We start from the raw sequence: 20,392 nt of genomic DNA, 5'->3' as shown, positions 1-20,392 counted from the left end.
ATTTGTTTTTTTAAAGACCCCATTTAATGACCCCTATTTGTGATTTTTTGTCATTATTAATATAATTTATTTATTTTAATTAATAATAGCAAAAAAACAAATTGTGTTTTTACTATTATTATTTTTAACAATAATGTACTTCTTATTTTATTTAAAAATAGCAAAAAACAAAACAAACAAACAAACAAAAAACAACAAATACAAATTGGGTTTATAGAATTCCCCATCTGTACACTTGTTCCTGTTTCCCAAAATTAAAGCACTCACAGCATCATCCTTCTTCCCATCGCGTCTGATTGGCTCATTCAGGTCCTCTTGGCTGCGGTAACTGAAGCTTTGGATGGCTTCTGTGACACCGCGCAGCGAGCTAAAGATCTCATCAGAATTCATGTTCTCTGTGTCATACTCCAGCATACTGAAAAGAGAAATAGAGGGAAAAGAGGGAAAAACATTGATGTTGGATGGACTGCAAACAACTCGCTTAAACAAGAAAGTTAAAGCAAACAAAATATCTAAAAAAATTTGAGTGGACAATTCCAACATGCACCTACGGGTGAATAAATGGATGCTGCAAACATAGTGAGCCAGTTCATTCCTATGAAAAACCTATTTTACATGCATTAAAAATTTCTCCACATTTCTCCAGTATTGTTTCTTAGTTTTACATTTTAATTAAACCACCATCCACGGGGGGGGGGGGGGGGGGGGGGGGGGGGGGAGTTGTCTGTATTTGGAATGATGTCAAACCGCAGCCGCTAATATTTGTGCATACAAGCGCCTGTTAGGCTGGGAGTAGGTGGGAATCCAAGGACCCATCCCGCCCCTCCTCATCGTGTTAAGCTAGCGGGTGAATTACCTTGGTGAGAGCGCGCAGCGGAAGGCCCTGAGGGAGGGGCCAGCAGGAATAGAGGAGTGAGACGGAGGAGGAGGAGGAGGAGAGGGAGAAGGGTGCTTTAAGAGCCCATCGACACTCCAACCCCATAACCGACTGTGCCCACAGAACGGCCAGAGAGGGAGAGAACAGGGCAGAAGAGGAAGAGAGAGAAAAAAAAAAAAGAGTGGTCCAATCCGAGTGTTGTGGTTAGCAGCATGCGTTAATAAGTTTAAAAGGACCAGAAACCCCTAAATTGTCATCTACAGTGTTCTGCAGACCTCTTCAAAAGAGTTTTAGACCCTTCATGAGAGGATGACTATCTAGGTGATATGGCTCCCACCCCAGAAATGCAGAAATAAATTTAAGGGTTTCAGGTTATAAAGGGAAATTTTGAAGAAAACAACACAGCAAGTCTCAGTCAGACGTTTAGTACATGTTAGAGTCATAAAACAGGGCGACAGGCTCTTGGAACTTGGAACCTGTAGAAGGTCTACGTGCCCAGATTGAGATCATGCATGAGTCTGGTCTGCATATGGTAAGAGGATGTGTTACCTGGGTGACAGACCCCCGTGGGAACAATTCGTGGGCGAGGTGAGAGGACTGGTCCTGCTGGTGGGGTGCCGGGGTGGTGTGCGGCCCATTGTGTTGCTTGGTGAACTCTGTGAAGGAGATAAAGATGAAATTGTAAGCTTAGGGTAAACAACAGATCAGCTACAAAACAATATTACTGGCAGATATTTACAACTGTCTAAAGATAAACTAAAAATACTCAATTTGCTCGAACAGGCTGACATGTCAATTTCTGTCTCAGACGATAGTGTGAATTACTTGATTTACTTCAATGAAGATTTTCAAAACTGTTTGGCAAGATAATGTTTATTTCACATCAACTATAAAATTAATTAATTTATTTAAAAATTTATATGTTCTAGAGTTTCAAATGAAAAGAAAGAAAAAAACACAGGAAATGCACCTTTCAAAAAGGGGACTGCTCTTTGGGTGGGCCTGTCATTTCAACAGTTGCCATATTGATAATTTTTCAACTAATGGTCTGTCTCTTACCCCCATAATGTCTCTGCTGACACTAGTAACACAAACTATGACACAATTGTGTGTATTATGCCTTTATTTAGATAAGACAGTAAGTGGACAAAAAGAAAGTGGGAAAGAGAGAGGGCGGGATTGGGAAAGGTCCGTGAGCCGGAACTCAAAGTTGAACTGTCGGTGCTCTGCTCACGAGGCTATCGGCACCAGTGTATTGTTTTTACAACAAAAAATAACTGACACATGTATACCATTCAAAAGTTTGTGGTCAAAGATTTGTGTGAAAGAAATTAGTATTTTCTTTCAGTAAAGATGCTTTATAGTGACAGATATTCAGGAATTTAGTACATATATTCACTTAAAATTACAATGCTGTTCTTTTAAAAACTTTTATTCGTAAAAGAATTGTGAAAAAAGCTGCACCACAGTTTCCACAAAAATATTAAGCAGCATTTCAACATTTCTGAAGGATCATGTGACATTGAAGACTACCTTTGCCATCACAGGAATAAATTATTTTAAAATATATTAAAATTGGAAAACGGTTAAATAAATGTAGCCTTGGTGAACATAACAGAACAAAACATAATATACAAAAAATATTTTGAGTATATACTCAATATTTTAATATAAAATCTAATAAGAGATGAAACAGGAGATCTTACCACACTGCTGGTGTTGCTTGAGTTCTTCAGATGGTTATGCAGGAGCTTGGTGGCTCCATCCTGGAATGTTTTAGGCAGGGCGCCCAGCAGCATGGTGAACTCAGGAGTGTTCAGTTCAAAGAGTGAGATCAGCACCACCTGGGCGGCCTGCACAACACAGCATATAACTCATGAGACACAGTACAACCACTAACACCGCAATGAACTGGAGCGCACTTATACATGCCGAGAAATGCCGGCGGTGATAACTCAGATCAGAAAGATTGCATAAGGAACTGTGACTGCAGTGCTATCATCAACAGAAGGCAACTGGACCTATTATGGCACATACACACTAGAGTTTATACTGTCATTTATGAGAGCAGGTCCAGCTTGATTTCACAAACAAATTCTTGTCAAAAACTCCATCAGAGCTTTCTCTAGTGTGTAGGTGCCTTCAACTTCAGGTATGGGAATCATAAGAGACAATTCTGGTTCCAATATTTCCTTTATCTCCTAGTTTCTTAGCGATTACATTAAAAATTCTTTAGCCAGGAAGAAAGAAAACAGCCATTCTTACGGTGTTTACAGCCTTCAATAGCATATTGTCAGGTGTGATCATTTCAGATTTTAACAGATCAGCAAACAATGAATAAACCGTCATTTACAATTGTATAAAATTGCATTATATAATTCTTGATGGTTAGTTCTGCTTAGATAAATGAACAAAAAGACAACAAACAAAATATCGCTTTTACCGTAATGACAACAGTAGTTGACACAGCCAAGATTCCCAACCCTGGTTAATGTGACTCATATTTCACTCAGTTTACACAGAGGATCTCAAATGTCATCTTAATTCAATTCTGTTTAATGTTAAACACATGCAAGAAAATTAATTCATTCTGTTATTCTGTGAAAAGAAACAAAAATATCTTAAGCAGTGGAGCATTACAGCAATTAAGATACAAAAGGAAACTTTAAAACACTCAATTATTAATTTAGTACTTAAAAAAAAGATTACTGCTCTCTTTAGACTTCTGGAGAATTGCATGTTAAGAGACTGTATTCAGCAGTCACTTCGCAAGGCAACGAGACAGATTAGAGTGAGGAGAGGGCACACGGTTAGGTGCAGCGGTTAGGTGCTGGTTGTTGGTTAGGCCGTTGGATTGGCACTACCTGCTTGCACCTCTCTTCCAGGTGACCCTCTCCAGGAAGTAGAGCTGTAGTGCTGGGCCTGCCTGACAACTCCTCACATGCCCAGTTATGAAGAGTCTGGGCCATCGTGTCAGGGCAGGTGGGTAACAGACAATAAAATAGAAACTGATGACCAGTGGTTGCCTTTAGACAGCAACTGATATTGGGAAGAAATGCCCTGCATCTGTTCATTGTGATTAACTGATGTTCAACCTTCATTTTAAAGCTAACAACCCAGTAACTGAGAAAAAAAGCTACACTACATATACAAAAACAAAGCCGGTCTGAGGATGATTCATAAAAGGGATAGTTTTCTGTCATCGTTTACTCACCCTCATGTCCAAACCTGCATTATCTCTTTTTTAAATCGAACACAAAAGGATACTTTTTAAAATCAAATATGGCACAAGTCAAAAGACATGCGAGAACCAATTATATTTAATGTTATTGAAGTTGAACCCAATGCATCAAGTTTTACAAGCATTAACTTAACTCTATAAAGCCTAATGTATCATATTTGATACACAAGTTTTCTCTAAATTATCAACATGTTCAAAACTTTGATGAAAAACCAGTTCTACAGAATTTGCTACATGTATTTTGTCATTGGTAGTTATTTTTTTTTTAACTGGAAGGCCTTAAAATTTAAAAATAGTTTGTCATTTTTATGTGAAATCTTAACTGAATTGTAGTAAACATGATCAAGTAAACAAAGTATAGCAATACTTTATATTGTTAGTAATATTTCCTGATAAACACCTACTGAACTAAAGCAACTTGCTTTTTTCCCTCAAAGCAAACTCAATTTTTTCCTATATCATATCATTTGAACCATTAAAAGGCCTGATGCATCAAATACAATACAAAAAAAACACATATATTGCAAATATAATGCACATATTATTAAGATTTGTCTAAAGGTTCAATAGACTGTTCAATTAAAAAAAAAAAAATCTGACTATTACTGTATTTCTTATGTTAAATTTAGGTTTGTTTCTTACATAAAGCATTGTATGGCTTCTGAAAACTTGCTAAGATATTCTAAATGTAAAAAAATCAAAGCTATTTGGAATGACATGAGAGTGCCCAATAGTAAATGATGACATAATTCACACAAAGAAATCTGTCAAAATTAACCTAGAAAAAACTTTAAATAAACAACTCAATGTCATCTTATATTTTGAGCACCATTACAGCATTGATTTGTGCACTGCCTGTAAGCACAACTCCATAGAAACTCACTTTTCTAACATCAGAGCTCTTGGGTTCTGTGGTCCAGGTGATAATGCGAGACACGGCTAATCTAGTCTCACTTGAGTTCACAAAGTCTGCAGGGTCCATCTGTCGTGCCAGGGACTCGATGTATTTCAGGATGGCCACCTTCACCTGCATTATGACAACAAGATAAAAAGAATTAAACTCGGCACACTGAATTTGCAGCTGGGGTTTCGAAGGCAGTCATGGTAGGCATCATCTTACCTTCAGATTGGGGGTTTGAGTCTGATCAACAATGAATCTCATTAGGATGTTAAACTGCTGGTCAAAGGGGAAAGACTCCCTATGAGAAAGGGGAAAAAAGAGAAACAAGACATCAACCTGGTGGCACAAAAAGCTCTAAGCTTCAAAAAGAACAAAACTAGGACTATCACTTAAGACCAACCTTGTGACGTCCAGAGCCTTTTGGACCTTAGCTTGGACTGAGCCCAAGAGATCAGCTCCCATTTTCTTCAGCAGCTGAGTGAGCAGTACAAAAAGCCAGTCCTGGAGATCCTCTCTGTGCACGGTGATGAAATCCACTAGAGTCTCTAAGAACATGCTAAACACCTGGAATCAGAACATCAAACATCATGCCAATGCTGTGCTGCACATCTTTTTATAAATGTACTAATGGATTTATATGCCTGTCTCACAAATACATTAGAAAAATATATTTCTACATTCTCTGATAAAAATGTAACGATAAAAAACTAAATCAATTCTAAATAAAATTAAAATAATTAGATTTCAGGATTGTGAAAGTTTTAATAGCTTCATGAAAAACAATTCAGTTATTGACAGGGAAATAAAATAAGAAATATCTGGATTTGTAGGTATTTTAGAGTTAGTTTTGTCTTATTTTAAATTAATGTAAAGTCATCTTGACATATCCTTGAAAATTTGAGGAGGCCCCTAGTGGGTCCCGGACCCCTGATTGAGAACCTCTCTTCTAGTTCAAGGAGTTCGTTCATTGTAAAAACATTTTTTGCCAGTTTCTTGTCAGGGAATAGTCAGTTTATAAATCTGATCACTTATAATAACATAATAAAATAATAGCACATCTCTCCTTAACAGACAGCATTGATATATCATTCAGGGGGTTGTGGCATGAGTTTCATGATTCTGTTTAATATTTAGGGTTAGGGTTTTAAAAACAAACAGTTAACCCCAAGTATGAGCAGTAATTACACTGTTGCTGGTTTTAATGTAATGCATATGAAGAATAAACCCATTTATGTAAGAATAGAACATAATTAATCCATTTATATAACAAAATGGTTCAGGTATTTGTAATATCCACTTACTCTCTATTGTTAAAATCCACACCAAGGCAGACCATGCAAACAACAGGAAAAAAACACATTCCATTAGTGCAATCTCATTCCATTTTTGAGTTCAAAACAAACACACTGTTTGCCAGACAACCATGTTGAATTTAGTGATGAAAGCTACTTATTTAGTCTATTTTAAGATGATTAATTCATGATAATTTCACATGATGCAACACATTTTAAAGTAATCCTTCAATCCTCTATTTGGACTGCTACCATTAATCCAGCCATCGTAAGTAGATTAAGTGTGATCAAAGCAGCCACGTGGAAAGGATGCATCCCTCACACAGGTTACCTTGCTGTGAGGATCAGCAAACATCCTGGTGAAGATCTCACATAGCCTCTTGAGCTCCACACGGCTGAAACACACACAAATATGATTAATGGCCTGTTCGCAAAAAAGGTTAAAAAGCAATTACAAGCCAACTGGGACTTTTCATATGCATCATTTAAGAACAGCCTATAAATATATACTTGCCAGATATTGACTGACTACTTTCTACTTGCTGACTTGGAGAAAAATAAAATGACACCAAGCAACCAAAAGACCATTTGTGTTGCTCTGAAGGCCCCCACCTGAGAATGCGCTGGCTCTTCAGCAGGTTCTGCAAACCCAGCAGGCCCTCCTTCCTCTCTGACCAGTTGGAACTGGCGCAGTGGTTTAGCACCTCAGCGACGTCTTCTGTCTGACGCAGGTAGTGAGGAATGCCTCCGTTACGGGAACTATAGGAACGCTCTGAGCAGGCGCTGGACGCGTCGCTGTTGGCATCATCATCAGACTCGTACCTCCTTCTCAAAGGCTTGCGCTGAGGAGAGCATGGAGCAGATTAGTATGTTCAAGGGAAGTTGAAAAAACTATCAGAAGACCAACAAAGGGAGCTCATTCAACAATTTACTGTGCATTACTCAAACATATAGTAAGTACGCTGTTGATGTGGAAAAGCCATGCAGCATTAAAAAATAACAAAGGTTTAGGTTCGTTTAACACTAACTTTGGGTACTTTCGGCCAAGTGTACACAAAAAAAAAGTTTTAAGAGTGACAACCACATATAAAGGTGGGAATGAATCCTCAATATTGATTTCTGTATGTACAGAATAATGCAAGGGTCACTCCTAACCTGTGATGATCTTAACAATAGTTTGGCTCATTGAAACCAACATGGATGCAACAGTTTAACCTGATTGCTGCTGTTCTGTTGCCTAGACTACGGTTTAAAAGTTTGGGATCAGTAAGACTAAAAAAAAAAAAAAAGAAATTAATACTTTTATTCACTAATAATGCCTTAAATTGATCAAACAATACTGAAAAGACATTTGTAATGTTACAAAAAAAAATGCTGTTTATCTGAACTCTCTATTCATCAAAGAATACTTAAAATATTAAAAATACATAAAAATATTAAACAGCTCAACGGTTTTCAACTGTGGTAATAAGATTAAATGTCTCGTGAGCACCAAATTAGCATATTAGAATGATTTCTGAAAAATCATGGATAAAATAAAAAATAAAATAGAAAAAATATTTTTATTTGAAATAATATTTCACACCACTAATCTTCTATTAATGTATTAATGATCAAATAAATGCAGCCTTGGTGAACATAAGAGACTTGTTTCAAAAACAAAATCTTACCAACCCCAACTATTGACAAAACAATTTAGCGATCAGAGATGTATTAAAGCACCTTTTTAGTAAACTACCATTGACTACGGCAGAGAGGGATATAAGATAGTTACAATTTGTTAATATGTCAAAATATTAACAACTAGTAGTTATTTTAATTTCGAACATACTTTAATGATTTGGTTGCACTTCCTGGATTTTTCGGCAGTGAACCTGGTTGTAGAATTCAGTTATCATTCCCATAAATAACTGAACTCTGTAAATGGAATTAAGCAACTTTAGCTTCCAGTGTATGTGACCTTTGAGCCCTTCAGCCGTCTCAGCACTGGACTGTGAAGGAACAATTCAGATATTTGCTGCGGCAGTCATGAATAATTCAAATTGGTCACAGACAATTTCCAGCAGTTGGCAATGCATTAACAAACACTCGAGTCCCTGTCATTAGTACAGTGTGCGCAGATGACGTAAGTGAAGAGCGTGGCACGCTGGGTAATTACATCTACTTATGTAGCAAAGGGAACGTGTCATGCTGATGCATAACAGCTGCCCTGTTTACAACTTAATCCTGCTGTTGTCACGTGTGAATTAATGATATACATTTTCCAAAGCAATAACACTGGATGCCATAAACATAATAAAATGAAGAGATTAATGCCAAATTGATAGCAAAATGAACGAAATGCATCTTGTGGTGCTTGTGCAGGAAATTATGGGACTGTGGAGATGAGATGGTCCATTGACCAAATTAATGAAAGAAGTGCAAATGTTTGTGGTACACAAAATGCTTGATATTTTCTTGACAGTCCACAATGGAAGTCATTCTGATTAGTGAATAAAAATGGAAATACAAGCAGTATATAAACAGAAGCACTACCTTATTCCTGGAGTCTCCTAACAGCTGAAGACAACCAAGAAAGGAAGAGCAAAGAGACGCAGAGATTTCAAAGGGAGCAAAGTTATTGCAGAAAAGACACACAATCTGAAAACTGCACCCTCATAATATAGCTAGGCAGATCTAAGGATAAAAAGGGTTTTTCCCACACATAATGATGAACACTTCTCATTTCCTTAAATATTATTTTTCTGTGGGTGTTTTTTTGCCACATATGACAAATAGTTGAGCCATAGAGAAGAATCACTTCTGTTATCCTAGATCAGATAATAAGAATGAGGAATATTTAAATTCATCCTATTCATGTCTGTGAGAGGAGACCAGAATTCTTACCAAAGCATCAGCCACAGCAGCCTCCACTTCTGTGCCAGTGTTCAACACCCTCATAGCATTGACAGATGCAGAAATGCGAGCCTGATGGATCAGGCCAAAGCGATCTGTAGGGTTTGAACACAGGATGAGACAGTGAGAATGGAAAACGATGAATTACTAAATACTTACCTTTTACGACATAACTTCAAAGTCATGTCATAAACATTTTTCAACCAATTAGGCTAATAATTAGGCAAGAGAGATAAAATAAAAAAATAAAAAACTTGGTTGACATGTAGAGATTGAGAGAATCAAGACCGTCTGATACAACCCAACACATAATGTGAGACAAGTTCAGAAAGGACAGAAAAATAATTCTGGTTGCTTAAAAACTTAAAGAAGGTGAAAGTGTGTCATTTCAGAATTCTAAACACCCATCCACCATTATTTTAGCAATCTGATAGGCCTCTCCTAAACTGATGCTATTATTTGAGCCAATGTTATAATATTTGCCCAATTCGGCAGACTGAAATTTTGTTTAGTGGCACTAGTGGCCTAGAAATGACACATTTCACCTTTAAAGCTACAATGATCAAAAGTAAGATAATTTAATAAATAAGTAAATAAATAAATGAACCATACTGCTTTAATAAAGTAGTTTCTTGGAAAATCAAGTGCCATATGTGTGTGAATTATGGGTCCCACAAAACAATGATTAAATTCAAACATTCCAAAAAATTAAATTAACTTCTTTGATGCTCACAGCACAAAAAGCCAAAAAGAAAAATCTTTGCAAATTCATAACCAGCAACAACAGCAACACAAAGGTTTTTTTCTTTTTCTTTTAAATAACTGGATATGGCAAGAATACAAAATATATGACGCAGATAACTGAAGTGATTTTTGGCAAATGCAAATAAATCAACCTCAAATAGGATGGATGCTGATGTTTATGGTGAGAAAAGAGAGCAAAGACGCTGGAAATATAATTTCACAAATGAACATAACTTGCATCTACATCTAACAATGACATGAAGTGTGAAGGTTGTAGCTTGATCTGGCAAAAAGATAAAATATGAAGGAATGCTTGTGATTGGCCCTGTCTGGGGGGGCCAGGGGAAGGGTCATGCAGGTCACCTGACTGGCCCACGGGTTCGGCCGTGGACAGCGCACTGGTGGAGCGAGAGTGACGTCGGGAGGCTGCAAGGGGACAGGAAGAGGGGTGACACCCCAGGGACGGTTAGCGCTACACTAGAACACAGATCACCATCCGTGGCAACAACACGAAACACAACCAGTTACTACACGAGTGTGAAACAGACCATATACTTATCCATCTCCCTGCTATCACATAGACCACATTCACATATGCTGGTAGCAGATTAGCAATGAATACACAATGCAATGTGCATTACAATCAGTGTTATTTTAGCATTATTAGTATAAATTAATATTAAAATGAGCTTTTATTTTTTATTTTGTTTCCATTTTTGTTTTAGTAATTTCAGTAATTCAGCTTAAACTTATTTTATTTCAGTTAGTTGTGAAGGCAACATTTCTAATTCAATGTTTTTTTTATCTTATATTTACTTTTATTGATTTTATTTTATATTTCACATGTATTTCAATTAACACTAAGTACTTTTAATATTTTAAGATGACAATAACACTGATTGCAATACTTTGCTGCGATTGTTCCTCCCTGAAAATTATTTTAAAGATCAGACCAGCTGTTTTTATTCACAATTTAATACGAAATGCCATATAAATCCATTTTTACGGTCAAACCATCCAAACCTATACTAGATGTATTTACAACCTCAAAGACACAGCAGCACAGATTATTAAAGCACCTCAAGATCATATTAGTGCATGCATAGAGGCAAGCAAACAACAGTTCATATGCACATACTAGGAATAATGGCCATAAATTGAGGCCAAACAGAATCAGAGAGAGAAGGTTTGTGATAGCGAATTGGAAAGGATTGGATGTTTTTGTTGTTTTGGCTCCATCAGCCACTTTTGTGCTTTACTCACCAAGAGGATTGAAGCCCCGAGCAGGGCTTGTGTCGCGGCTGCTCTCGCGACTGGTGTCACGGCTGCACCCCTGACTCATGCTGGGGCGGGGGATGCGACTGCTCCGGGCTAGCGTGCGATAGGAAGAAGTGGCAGGAAGAAGAGCTTTACCACACAGCCTGGCTGTTAGAACACAGGTTAGGGCATTAGTGAGGCCGTGGAGTCAGAGAAAGAGGGGGGAGAGTGGGGTTGGGTTGGCCATTCCTGGGGTCCTTCTGCTTTAGAAAGGTTAAACATTTAAAGCACAAGGCTTAAGCTGAACATTTTAGACTGACAACATTTAGGGAGTTTCTGAACATGCAGTGTTAAAGGTGTACCAAGTAATTTAGCATATCTCTAGATTTATTTGTTTACTCAAACACAACCAAACAACCAAAGCCTTACACTTTATACTGACACTTATAAACAATATTAAAATGATTACATGTGACACTGAAAGGGTGAAGTAATGGCTGATAAATATGTTCACCTTTTCTAATACAGGAATAAATTACATTTTGAAATATATTTAAATCGAAAATAGTTATTTTAAATTGTAATAATATTTCACAATATTACTGCATTTTTGATAATTTTTTTGCAGCCTAGGTGAACATGAGACTTTCAAAAACATTACCTTAACTTTTGAATGATAATGTATTATCAGTAAAAATAAGATGTAATTCTATTTTGACAATAAATCAGTTTTCTTGCTGCTATAAATTTAAATTTGAAGTTTGTATATAAATTGTAGCAGTCCATAATGCATCATGTCATGTACAAAACAAATGATTATCAATACATGAATCAAGCTCTCATGAATCAACACTGACCATTTCTGACACAGGTTTCCATGCATCACTTTTGAAAAATTATATTCCTGCATGCAGTTTCTGACAGGTGATACGACATCTTCATTCCGATTGGTAGTTGTTGTACAGCATCACTGGTCTTTTGCATAAAGTTACATTTTACGTTGTCGTGTGACTAAATATATTGATAACAGTCACCGTCACTCATGTCGCCTCAAATCATTGAAAACAAATCAATTCTGGCCACTTCGTCACTGCTAATCGTTGTCAGTGTGAACGCCACTTCAAGAATCTTTTTTTAGGCCATGAAAAAGTCTGGAATCTTTATCTCAACATGTATAAATAAAATCAAAAACATTAAGCACTATTAACTTTTAGGTGCAAAAAATTACTTGGTGCCTCTTTAAATAAAAACATACACACAAAAGCTTTAAAGCATTAAAGGTGCAATAGGTGATTGTCTTCAGAAATATTTTTTGTTATGCTGTTTGAAAGTTTCTTCACATCCCGATAGCAATCATTAAGTTAAGTGGTCTAAATGTATTTATATATTCTGTGGAAGGTGTAGGACCAAGAAATGTTCATCCAATCAAAACACTGATTGGCTTTCCTACCTGCCTGTAAACATATGTATTTTCATACCTCTGCGCAACCGGCTCGTGCTGACAGAATACGTCATCAACACGATCACGTACGCTGTGCAGACAGAGCGAGAATGGCAGGCAAACATCAACAACCTGACCTTCTTTCCTGGTACTGTAGTACTTTTACTAACTGTATTACAAAGTTTTCTCACCAATGAATGACACATGATGTATTGTATTAATGTTGTCTCTGGACGTCTGATCTGTTCGCGTTAGTGTGTTCAGGGGGACGTTGATTTGTAGGGAGGGAGGGACGTTCGCTTTCAGTGCTATCAGGCTTAAGTTAGCATTTTCATCGATCTCCTAATGCACCTTTAATAAACTTGTGGGAGTTACAAAAATTCAATATTCTCAGTTTTGTATAAACAAATGGTTGTGTGTTTCTTGTTGTACAGATAACTTGCTGTCAATTTAATAATTGTTAAATAATTGGCTGGACATTTATTGGTCAGATCTTTAAAAACACAGGACATACACAAACATTTCTCAGAAGTCTGACGAACACAACGACCTCAAAACAAAGCCAGAAGAGCTGATGAAGAATGAAAGCCGTTAGTCAGTCAGCCCTGTCATCATTCAACAACAGGTAAATAAATCACATACAAAAGACAGCAATGAGTAACCACTGAGCCCGTTTTGGAATAAACACTTGCATCAGCCATTTAAATGAATGCTGAGCTTCTTTCACACAGTGAAAAGACGTTCCGTCTATCTGCACTTGTCCAATTTAATAAGATTTGTAGCGAGCAATGATTCAGCAAATTAAATTTAAGAAAGTCTTCTTTATTTGGCAAGTAAGCTCTGAAAATTCCTGCCATCCATGCTTACCACGAGGTCCTACCTTTTCCAACAAAATGTAGCAAATAATGCATATTCGTAAGGAATTCCTCAAGGAACTGGTCTAGGTCCACTTGAGTTTTGTAATTAAGTTGTTTTATTGGTGCCGATGAAGTGTCTACTGTATGTGGACATTCTTTGTGATAAACTCTGAGATGTAAAAATGTGTTGCCCCTACCTATGCCCAATCTGTTGGGGCTGGTTTCACGGCTGCATCCCTGGCTTTTTGGGACCCTTGAGTACTTGTCTGAGGGAGTTGTTGGGGCAGTGGCTCTAGGAACTCTGCCATACGCGTGTCCCAAGAGCTTCCCTGGAGAACTGGATCGGCTGCCGGCTGCAAAGGGAAATAAAATCAGGACTACTAACACGGTGACTGATCATTTACTAATTGCCATTGGTCCCCTCTGCTTAGTATCAAATTTACATCATTAAAAATAAATAAAATAAAGCACCTTTATTTTGTTTGCTTACATTATTTGATGATTTAATGTTACCATGATTGCAAGAAAATGTATACTATCATTCAAACGTATGGGTTGAGTATGTTTTTTTTCTTTTTGGTGAAAAATTTAATTAAATTTATTCAGCAATGATGGGTTAAATTGATCAAAAGCAAGAATAAAACATATAATGATACAAATAGTTTTCTCGTAAAAATTCAGTATTATATTAAATAGAATTTGCCCAACAATGGTTTGAAAACTAAAACTGAGCATTTATTTCAATGCTGTCTATAAGCCTTCCTTTATTCACATGGCTCGGCTGACAAGAAAAATCTCAGATTTAGGTGAACAAAATCATCACAAAGAAAAATGACGTGTATCCAAATATATGAAGACGAGACCTCAGCTCTGATGAAATACATACAAACAAAGAGACAGACAAACAGAGTGAGCTTGGATCCAACGTCTATTCGAGCTGCAGGGAAAACAGTAATCTCTACAGGCATGGTGACGTGACATAATACAAGCTACAGACACATTTGCAAACACATCAAAGTAAAAACAAATACCCAACTATCATAATGTCTGACCTCTATTTGAACAGAAATAAAAAGATTAAGCTAAAGCAGCACATGCAACATGATGGTAGACGTGTAATTCATGCAGGGTTCGTATTGAGGGTATTAACGCAGCTTTATTCTGATGAACGGGGGGCTTACCACTAGTAGGGTTAGCTGATCTGGATCCTTGTGTATGGAAGCGAGGCAACGGACAGGTGAAAAGTAGCCAGTTACAAAAGATGCTTGATGTGACGCATGGTTACCCAGCATGCATCAGACAAGATGTTGTTTTTTCGTGCTCTAGAAACTTAAATCTACACATTTAATGCCAATGAGTGGCTTTAACTATAATTGTGGAATAAACTCCACATTCCACAGGATGCCAAACTGGGTTGTGAAAACATTAAATACAAAACTGACAGAGACAAAAAGGAAGATGATAGTGGTGGCAGACCAATAGTTATTTATCTGTATCTGAGCTCCTAACAGTAAGGTTGAAGCTTCAATCTGTTGACCTTGGTGAAGGTGAATTTCATGAAAACATGTCTAGGTACCATTTCAACCGCCCCACAAAAAAAGAGAAAGAATAAGAATTGGCAGCCTGTATTTAGGAACATTATGATTATTCTGTTCCCTGTCAAAAAAAAAAAAAAAAAAAAAAATTCTCACTGATGATAATAATAATAATAACATTTTTTTTATAAATTATATATAATTATATATATATATATATATATATATATATATATATATATATATATATATATATATATTTTAAAGGATAAATATTTAAATATATTACATTTAATTTATTTAAATTAATTTCTTTATTACGCTAATAAAATAAGAGCTTTATTATGATTGTTATTATTATTTCACAATCTAAAACAATTGATTTGGCTAGAAATTATTTTATTGTGTCAAAAGAAAAAAAACTGTGGAGTGATATGAAACATGAAATTACCATAGCTGTATATAGCAACTTAAATATAAGTTATAAATAGTTTATTTATAATAGCAACAGTGCCAGCTGAATGTAGTGACAGCATAATGACTAATCAGAATAAAGTATTTCAGAGAGCCATGTAATGGTGTTTGTTAATTTCACTAACAAACATTAACATTGCAAGATATAAACAATATAACACTAAAGCTTTTAGTAGTAAAGCCATGGTAGATTATAAATAATATCATGCTATGGTTCTTTAAAAAAATCCATCTCCACAGACCGACGTCCACGCAGACACTTACGTTGGGACTGAGAGACCACTTTAGCTCTGCTTCGACCACGGCTATCTGTAACAGTGCTGTTGGCACTGACCGTACTCCCTGAGCTCTGCTTTCTCGTCCGCACACGACCTGTAGGAAAAAAAGAAAACAGAGCATGAGAAGAGGTGATAAAATGTCTGAGAGGAAGGGAGAGATTTAGATTGACTGACACAAAGAGAGACAGACTGAAAGGTTTAAACAACAAGGTATACTGAGGACAAACAAAGAGATTTCCCTGATGAAAACAATCAAAATATACTGACTGAAAGGAATTACATGGCATGCTCTACTGAGAGGACCGGTGACTGGTGGAACACAGAATATAATTAGCTTCTGAGCAAACCTATCTATCAAATCATAAACAACCGTTCAAAAGTTTGGGGTCAATAAAATTTCATTTTTGGAAAGATTATAATACTTTTTATTCCTCAAGGAAGCATTAAATTGACAAAAAATTACAGTAAAGACACCTATAACATTGAAAAAGATTAAAATAAATGCTGCTTTTTTAAATCTCTGTTCATCAGACTCATAAAAATGCATCATGGTTTCCACAAAAAATATTAAGCAGCACAACTGTTATCAAAATTGATAAAAAAATAAGATGTTTCTAGAGCACCAAATTAATATATTAGATTAATTTCTGAAGGAATATGTGACACTGAAGACTTAAGTAATGGCTGAAATAAAAATGGTTATTTTATATATCATGCAAACAGGTCATGCAGACCACTAGCATAGTCAGATCGCCAGGTGTACATTTGTTTATTGACAAATGGGACAAAAACACTGCTCAAATCCCTCCGACAACACAGAGGGTGGACATTCACACTCACACACACATATACACATACTTCTTACCATCTATTTTACCAGGTGCACCGTCTTTGGGGCAAAAACACAAAAACAAAAGCAGGGGAGTGCAGGGTGGAGGAGAGGAGAGGCATAAGAGGCAGAGGTTAGAGTCAGTTAAGCCCATGGAAGCGTGGAAGATAGGGATCTGCTCAGAATGCCTTGCATGGAAGCACACGGGAGCTAGTGAGTGTGACTGCAGGTAAGGAAATAAAATCTCTTTTATCATTTTTAAGCAATCATGGGATTAGAAAACGGTACAAAGAAAAGATTTAACAGACAAAAGTAACAAGCAAGTTAGTGGTCAAGCATTAAGTGGTGAGTTCTGGGACGAATACTGAACATTTCTCACGAAGACCGATGCATTATTAAGCTCCAACCTTCCCTTGCACTGAGAAAGTAATAAGCCACAAAAGATTTTACACTTTAGTGCAAAAGGTTTGGCTTATTGCTTTCATAAAATGCCAGAAAGAGCAATACCATGAAGGAAAATGTAGCTCAAAATTTATATTTATATATATATAGAAAAATATAAGCAATACTTAGCCAAGAAATTATAAAAGACATGTTAAATAAATAATTGTATTATTATTAATAATACTACTATTCCAGGAAGTAATTTCTAAGTTACTTCAAACATAGTCTTGTCCAATCAGAATTTGAAGTCAGAGCAATCCACTTTATAAAAATATTATTCTCATCCTTAAAATAACTAGACTAAACTTTCTTAAAAAAAAAACCCTCACTGTGGCCCACACTCGTCATTTGTTCCTCATCACAGAGCAGCTTAATAGCATCTGTGCTGCCCATCAGTTTTATTAATGGGCCGCTGCAGCCATAAAAGCCACTGATTTTTATGGCTACTTTATTAAAATTCCTAATTAAGGATGAAAGAGGAGAAAAGATGGATAGAGTGTGATGGGGTCTCACCCAGGGAGGCATAGGAGCCTGGAGGCAGAGCTGCAGCGGAGCTGAAGGGAGATGGGGAGGTTGCGGTGGACATGCGAGATTTGGCACTGGAGGCGGCGTTCACGTCTATGTCACTGCGGGAACGCTGGAGGGCACCAGGGGTTAAGGACACCCGTGAGCCGATCACTTTACCTGAGGAAATGTTATACAGACAAGAATTACAGAGATTGCAATATGGCATGTTTGTATATATGTGCTAAGCAGCTGTAAAAAAGTGTTACATTTCTTACTTCTTGTAACAGGTCCTCCAATGACACTTTTCACTGACAGTGGGCGACTGCAGGAAATGCAGATAGAAAGATTTTAGCGACAGCAGTATGATTAGAATAAAATGAAATTAATCAGTAATTTCAAAAATATATATTTGAATATTTTTCGGCCTTTTGATAAGTTAATATATTTTACCAATATTTATTTCAAAATAGATGTTCACCTAAAACAGTAAAAATCTAGGTAAAAACAAAAGTTAAAAATTTTTGTCATTTTTGAAATTTTAAACGCTACCACTTATTGCAAGACAAAAAGGGATTGTGAAACTACTATAATGACATGTTCTTTTGGGAATTTAATGGCAAAATAAAAAAAGCATTAAAACTATACTCAGAATATTCACACTTTTTAATTTGCTATAGGAAGCAAGTGTGAATATTGATTGAATCTACAAATCATAAATAATCAAATTACAACATTCATTTGCTTGTAACTCCTTTTTGGTCACGCTTTTTCTTTCCATTATTGTGATTATGACACAGCAGTGTTTGCTGTTTTTTGATGGCAGATTGTGATCATTAAAGCTGTCACTCATCACACTGGTGCTAATGCAAGATGAACTCACTGCCTCTGAACAACAAGGAGACAGTGTAACAGATGCTGCAGTCTAATATTGAAGATGAGATCACTGCTCAACATGCTAGGAAGAACAGTCATCAATCTGTGCACGTCAGCCAACTGGCAAATATTTCACAGATTCCAACAGGGACAGCCATTACTCACAGTTTTTGTTAGCATGGGATAGCAGACACCACAGAGACAACATTATTGTATAAAACCACTGAATTATATTGTTCTATACAACTGTTCAAATGTTTGGGGTAAGTAAAATATTTTTGAAAGAAGTCTCTTCTGCTGACCAAAGCTGCAATTATTTAATCTAAAATGCATTAAAGACTAAATTTTTTAAATAACTGTTTTCTATTTTAATATATTTTAGCATCAATACTCCAGTCTTAAGTGTCACACGGTCCTTCAGAAATCTTTTTAATATGCTGATGATTTGGTGCTCAAGAAACATTTATTATTATCAATGTTGAAAACAGTTAATATTTACTTTTGGGCAAAATGTGATAACTTTTTTTCAAGATTCGTTGATGAACAGAAAGTTCAAAAGAACTGTTTTTATTTTAAATAGAAATACTTAGTAACATTATAAATGTCTTTACGGTCACTTTTAATCATTTTAATGAATCACGGATAAATAAATAAATTTATTTCTATAAAAAGAAAATCTTAGCCCAAACATTTGAATGGCAGTGTACAGTATATACAGCTATGAAAATGTAGTCAAAACAGCAATGCAGATAAAATGTTTGCTATTGTATTAAATATTCTGTACCAGATGTACCAATTCATGTATGGTGGCAAGTGAAATGTGTGCATGTCTTACTTGAGGCTCTCCTGCGAGCTTGAGGAGGAGCGGTCAGACTGCGGTAGAGACACTATACTGTCAGAACTCTTCAGGTGAGACTGGAGGGCCTTCTGATAGGTCGACTCCAATGCCTGAAACAGGTGCTCTGCCTCTCGACTGTAATGGCCATGGAATCCCCAGTAACACCTATAAACCAAACGGACATGTAAATGATCAAGACTGATACAAACGTTAAATGCATTATCAGCTCAAACACAGCATAAATGAATATCTCAAAGTACTGCTTACGCTACATCTAACCAAACAACACAAAAGGCAAACAGACTTACTTTCTGGCCACAGATCTGGCCTCTGAGTCAGCGTCATGGATCCCCTTCTTGATGGTCTCAGTGAGAACTGCCACATGCCTGGGGTAGTAGGGTAACATGATGAATACTGTTTCTTACAGTCTGCAGAACCAACAGTGAATTCACTTTGTCTCCTTTGAAACTTTTTGGACCAGACGCCAGATCTTTTTCCCAGTTCTCCAAAGGCGGCACAGTGGGAAAGAGAGGATAAGGGGAGTCCAGACCTCCTTTTAAAAGAGCTCTTGGCTATATTGCCATGGAAACGGCCGGGACGCATGGTTGCCACACATCCCTGGCTCATCAATTCAACCCGCGAAAAGAATCATCAGTTGCCCGTTCAGCCGAGCTTTGATAAGTAACGCATGTTTTCGCCAGTTAAATGTCACAAAAACAGGAAAGGGAGGGTGTGACAGTTTTGTCCGCAGAAGGAATAAACACAAACACAGACTCATGCACATACTAAATTCTATGATCAAAAAGCACTTCACAAAAACTCATAACTTCACTCTCAATACAACATTAATCATTTTCCACTCACCTCTCCAGAGTGTGTGTCTGCCATTCTTGCAATAACAGGTCTAAAAACTCATAACACCGTCTGATGGGGTGAAAGACAATGTATTTGTATAAGACAATGGCTTTCTAGTTTATGCTCTGCAAAAAAATCAGGAAGCGCTAATTTACCTTCGAACAGCTACAGATTTAGAAGTGCAGTTGCTGGTGATGATCGGGATAAGGCGTGGGAAGTGTGTTTGCTGAGAAAGACAAAAGTGCAATTATAAA

At 36.7% G+C, this 20,392-nt stretch overlaps 1 protein-coding gene across 3 annotated transcripts in view; it reads right to left on the bottom strand.

The window, feature by feature from the left end:
* clasp1a (cytoplasmic linker associated protein 1a) overlaps positions 1–20,392 on the bottom strand; it is a 71,288-nt gene that overhangs the window by 7,587 nt on the left and 43,309 nt on the right. The window contains exons 13-32 of one of the 3 annotated variants that reach the window (XM_079429031.1): positions 20,294–20,364; positions 20,148–20,207; positions 19,592–19,669; positions 19,281–19,448; positions 17,848–17,894; positions 17,579–17,749; positions 15,779–15,886; positions 13,703–13,858; positions 11,214–11,375; positions 10,314–10,376; positions 9,198–9,301; positions 8,847–8,870; positions 6,924–7,153; positions 6,643–6,706; positions 5,420–5,583; positions 5,239–5,317; positions 5,002–5,145; positions 2,584–2,730; positions 1,427–1,533; positions 268–415 (exon numbers count right to left, since the gene is read on the bottom strand). In XM_079429031.1, the coding sequence (XP_079285157.1) occupies positions 268–415; positions 1,427–1,533; positions 2,584–2,730; positions 5,002–5,145; positions 5,239–5,317; positions 5,420–5,583; positions 6,643–6,706; positions 6,924–7,153; positions 8,847–8,870; positions 9,198–9,301; positions 10,314–10,376; positions 11,214–11,375; positions 13,703–13,858; positions 15,779–15,886; positions 17,579–17,749; positions 17,848–17,894; positions 19,281–19,448; positions 19,592–19,669; positions 20,148–20,207; positions 20,294–20,364 (2,295 nt within the window). Of the gene's footprint in view, positions 1–267; positions 416–1,426; positions 1,534–2,583; positions 2,731–3,741; positions 3,838–5,001; positions 5,146–5,238; positions 5,318–5,419; positions 5,584–6,642; positions 6,707–6,923; positions 7,154–8,846; positions 8,871–9,197; positions 9,302–10,313; positions 10,377–11,213; positions 11,376–13,702; positions 13,859–15,778; positions 15,887–17,578; positions 17,750–17,847; positions 17,895–19,280; positions 19,449–19,591; positions 19,670–20,147; positions 20,208–20,293; positions 20,365–20,392 lie in introns of all 3 variants that reach the window. The other 2 variants (XM_079429029.1, XM_079429030.1) reach the window with 2 other exon arrangements.

Source organism: Barbus barbus, assembly GCF_936440315.1.
Source record: "Barbus barbus genome assembly, chromosome: 11".
NCBI lineage: Eukaryota > Metazoa > Chordata > Actinopteri > Cypriniformes > Cyprinidae > Barbus > Barbus barbus.
The sequence above is the reverse complement of the archived record's forward strand: the minus strand, read 5'-3'. Positions and strand labels throughout refer to the sequence as shown.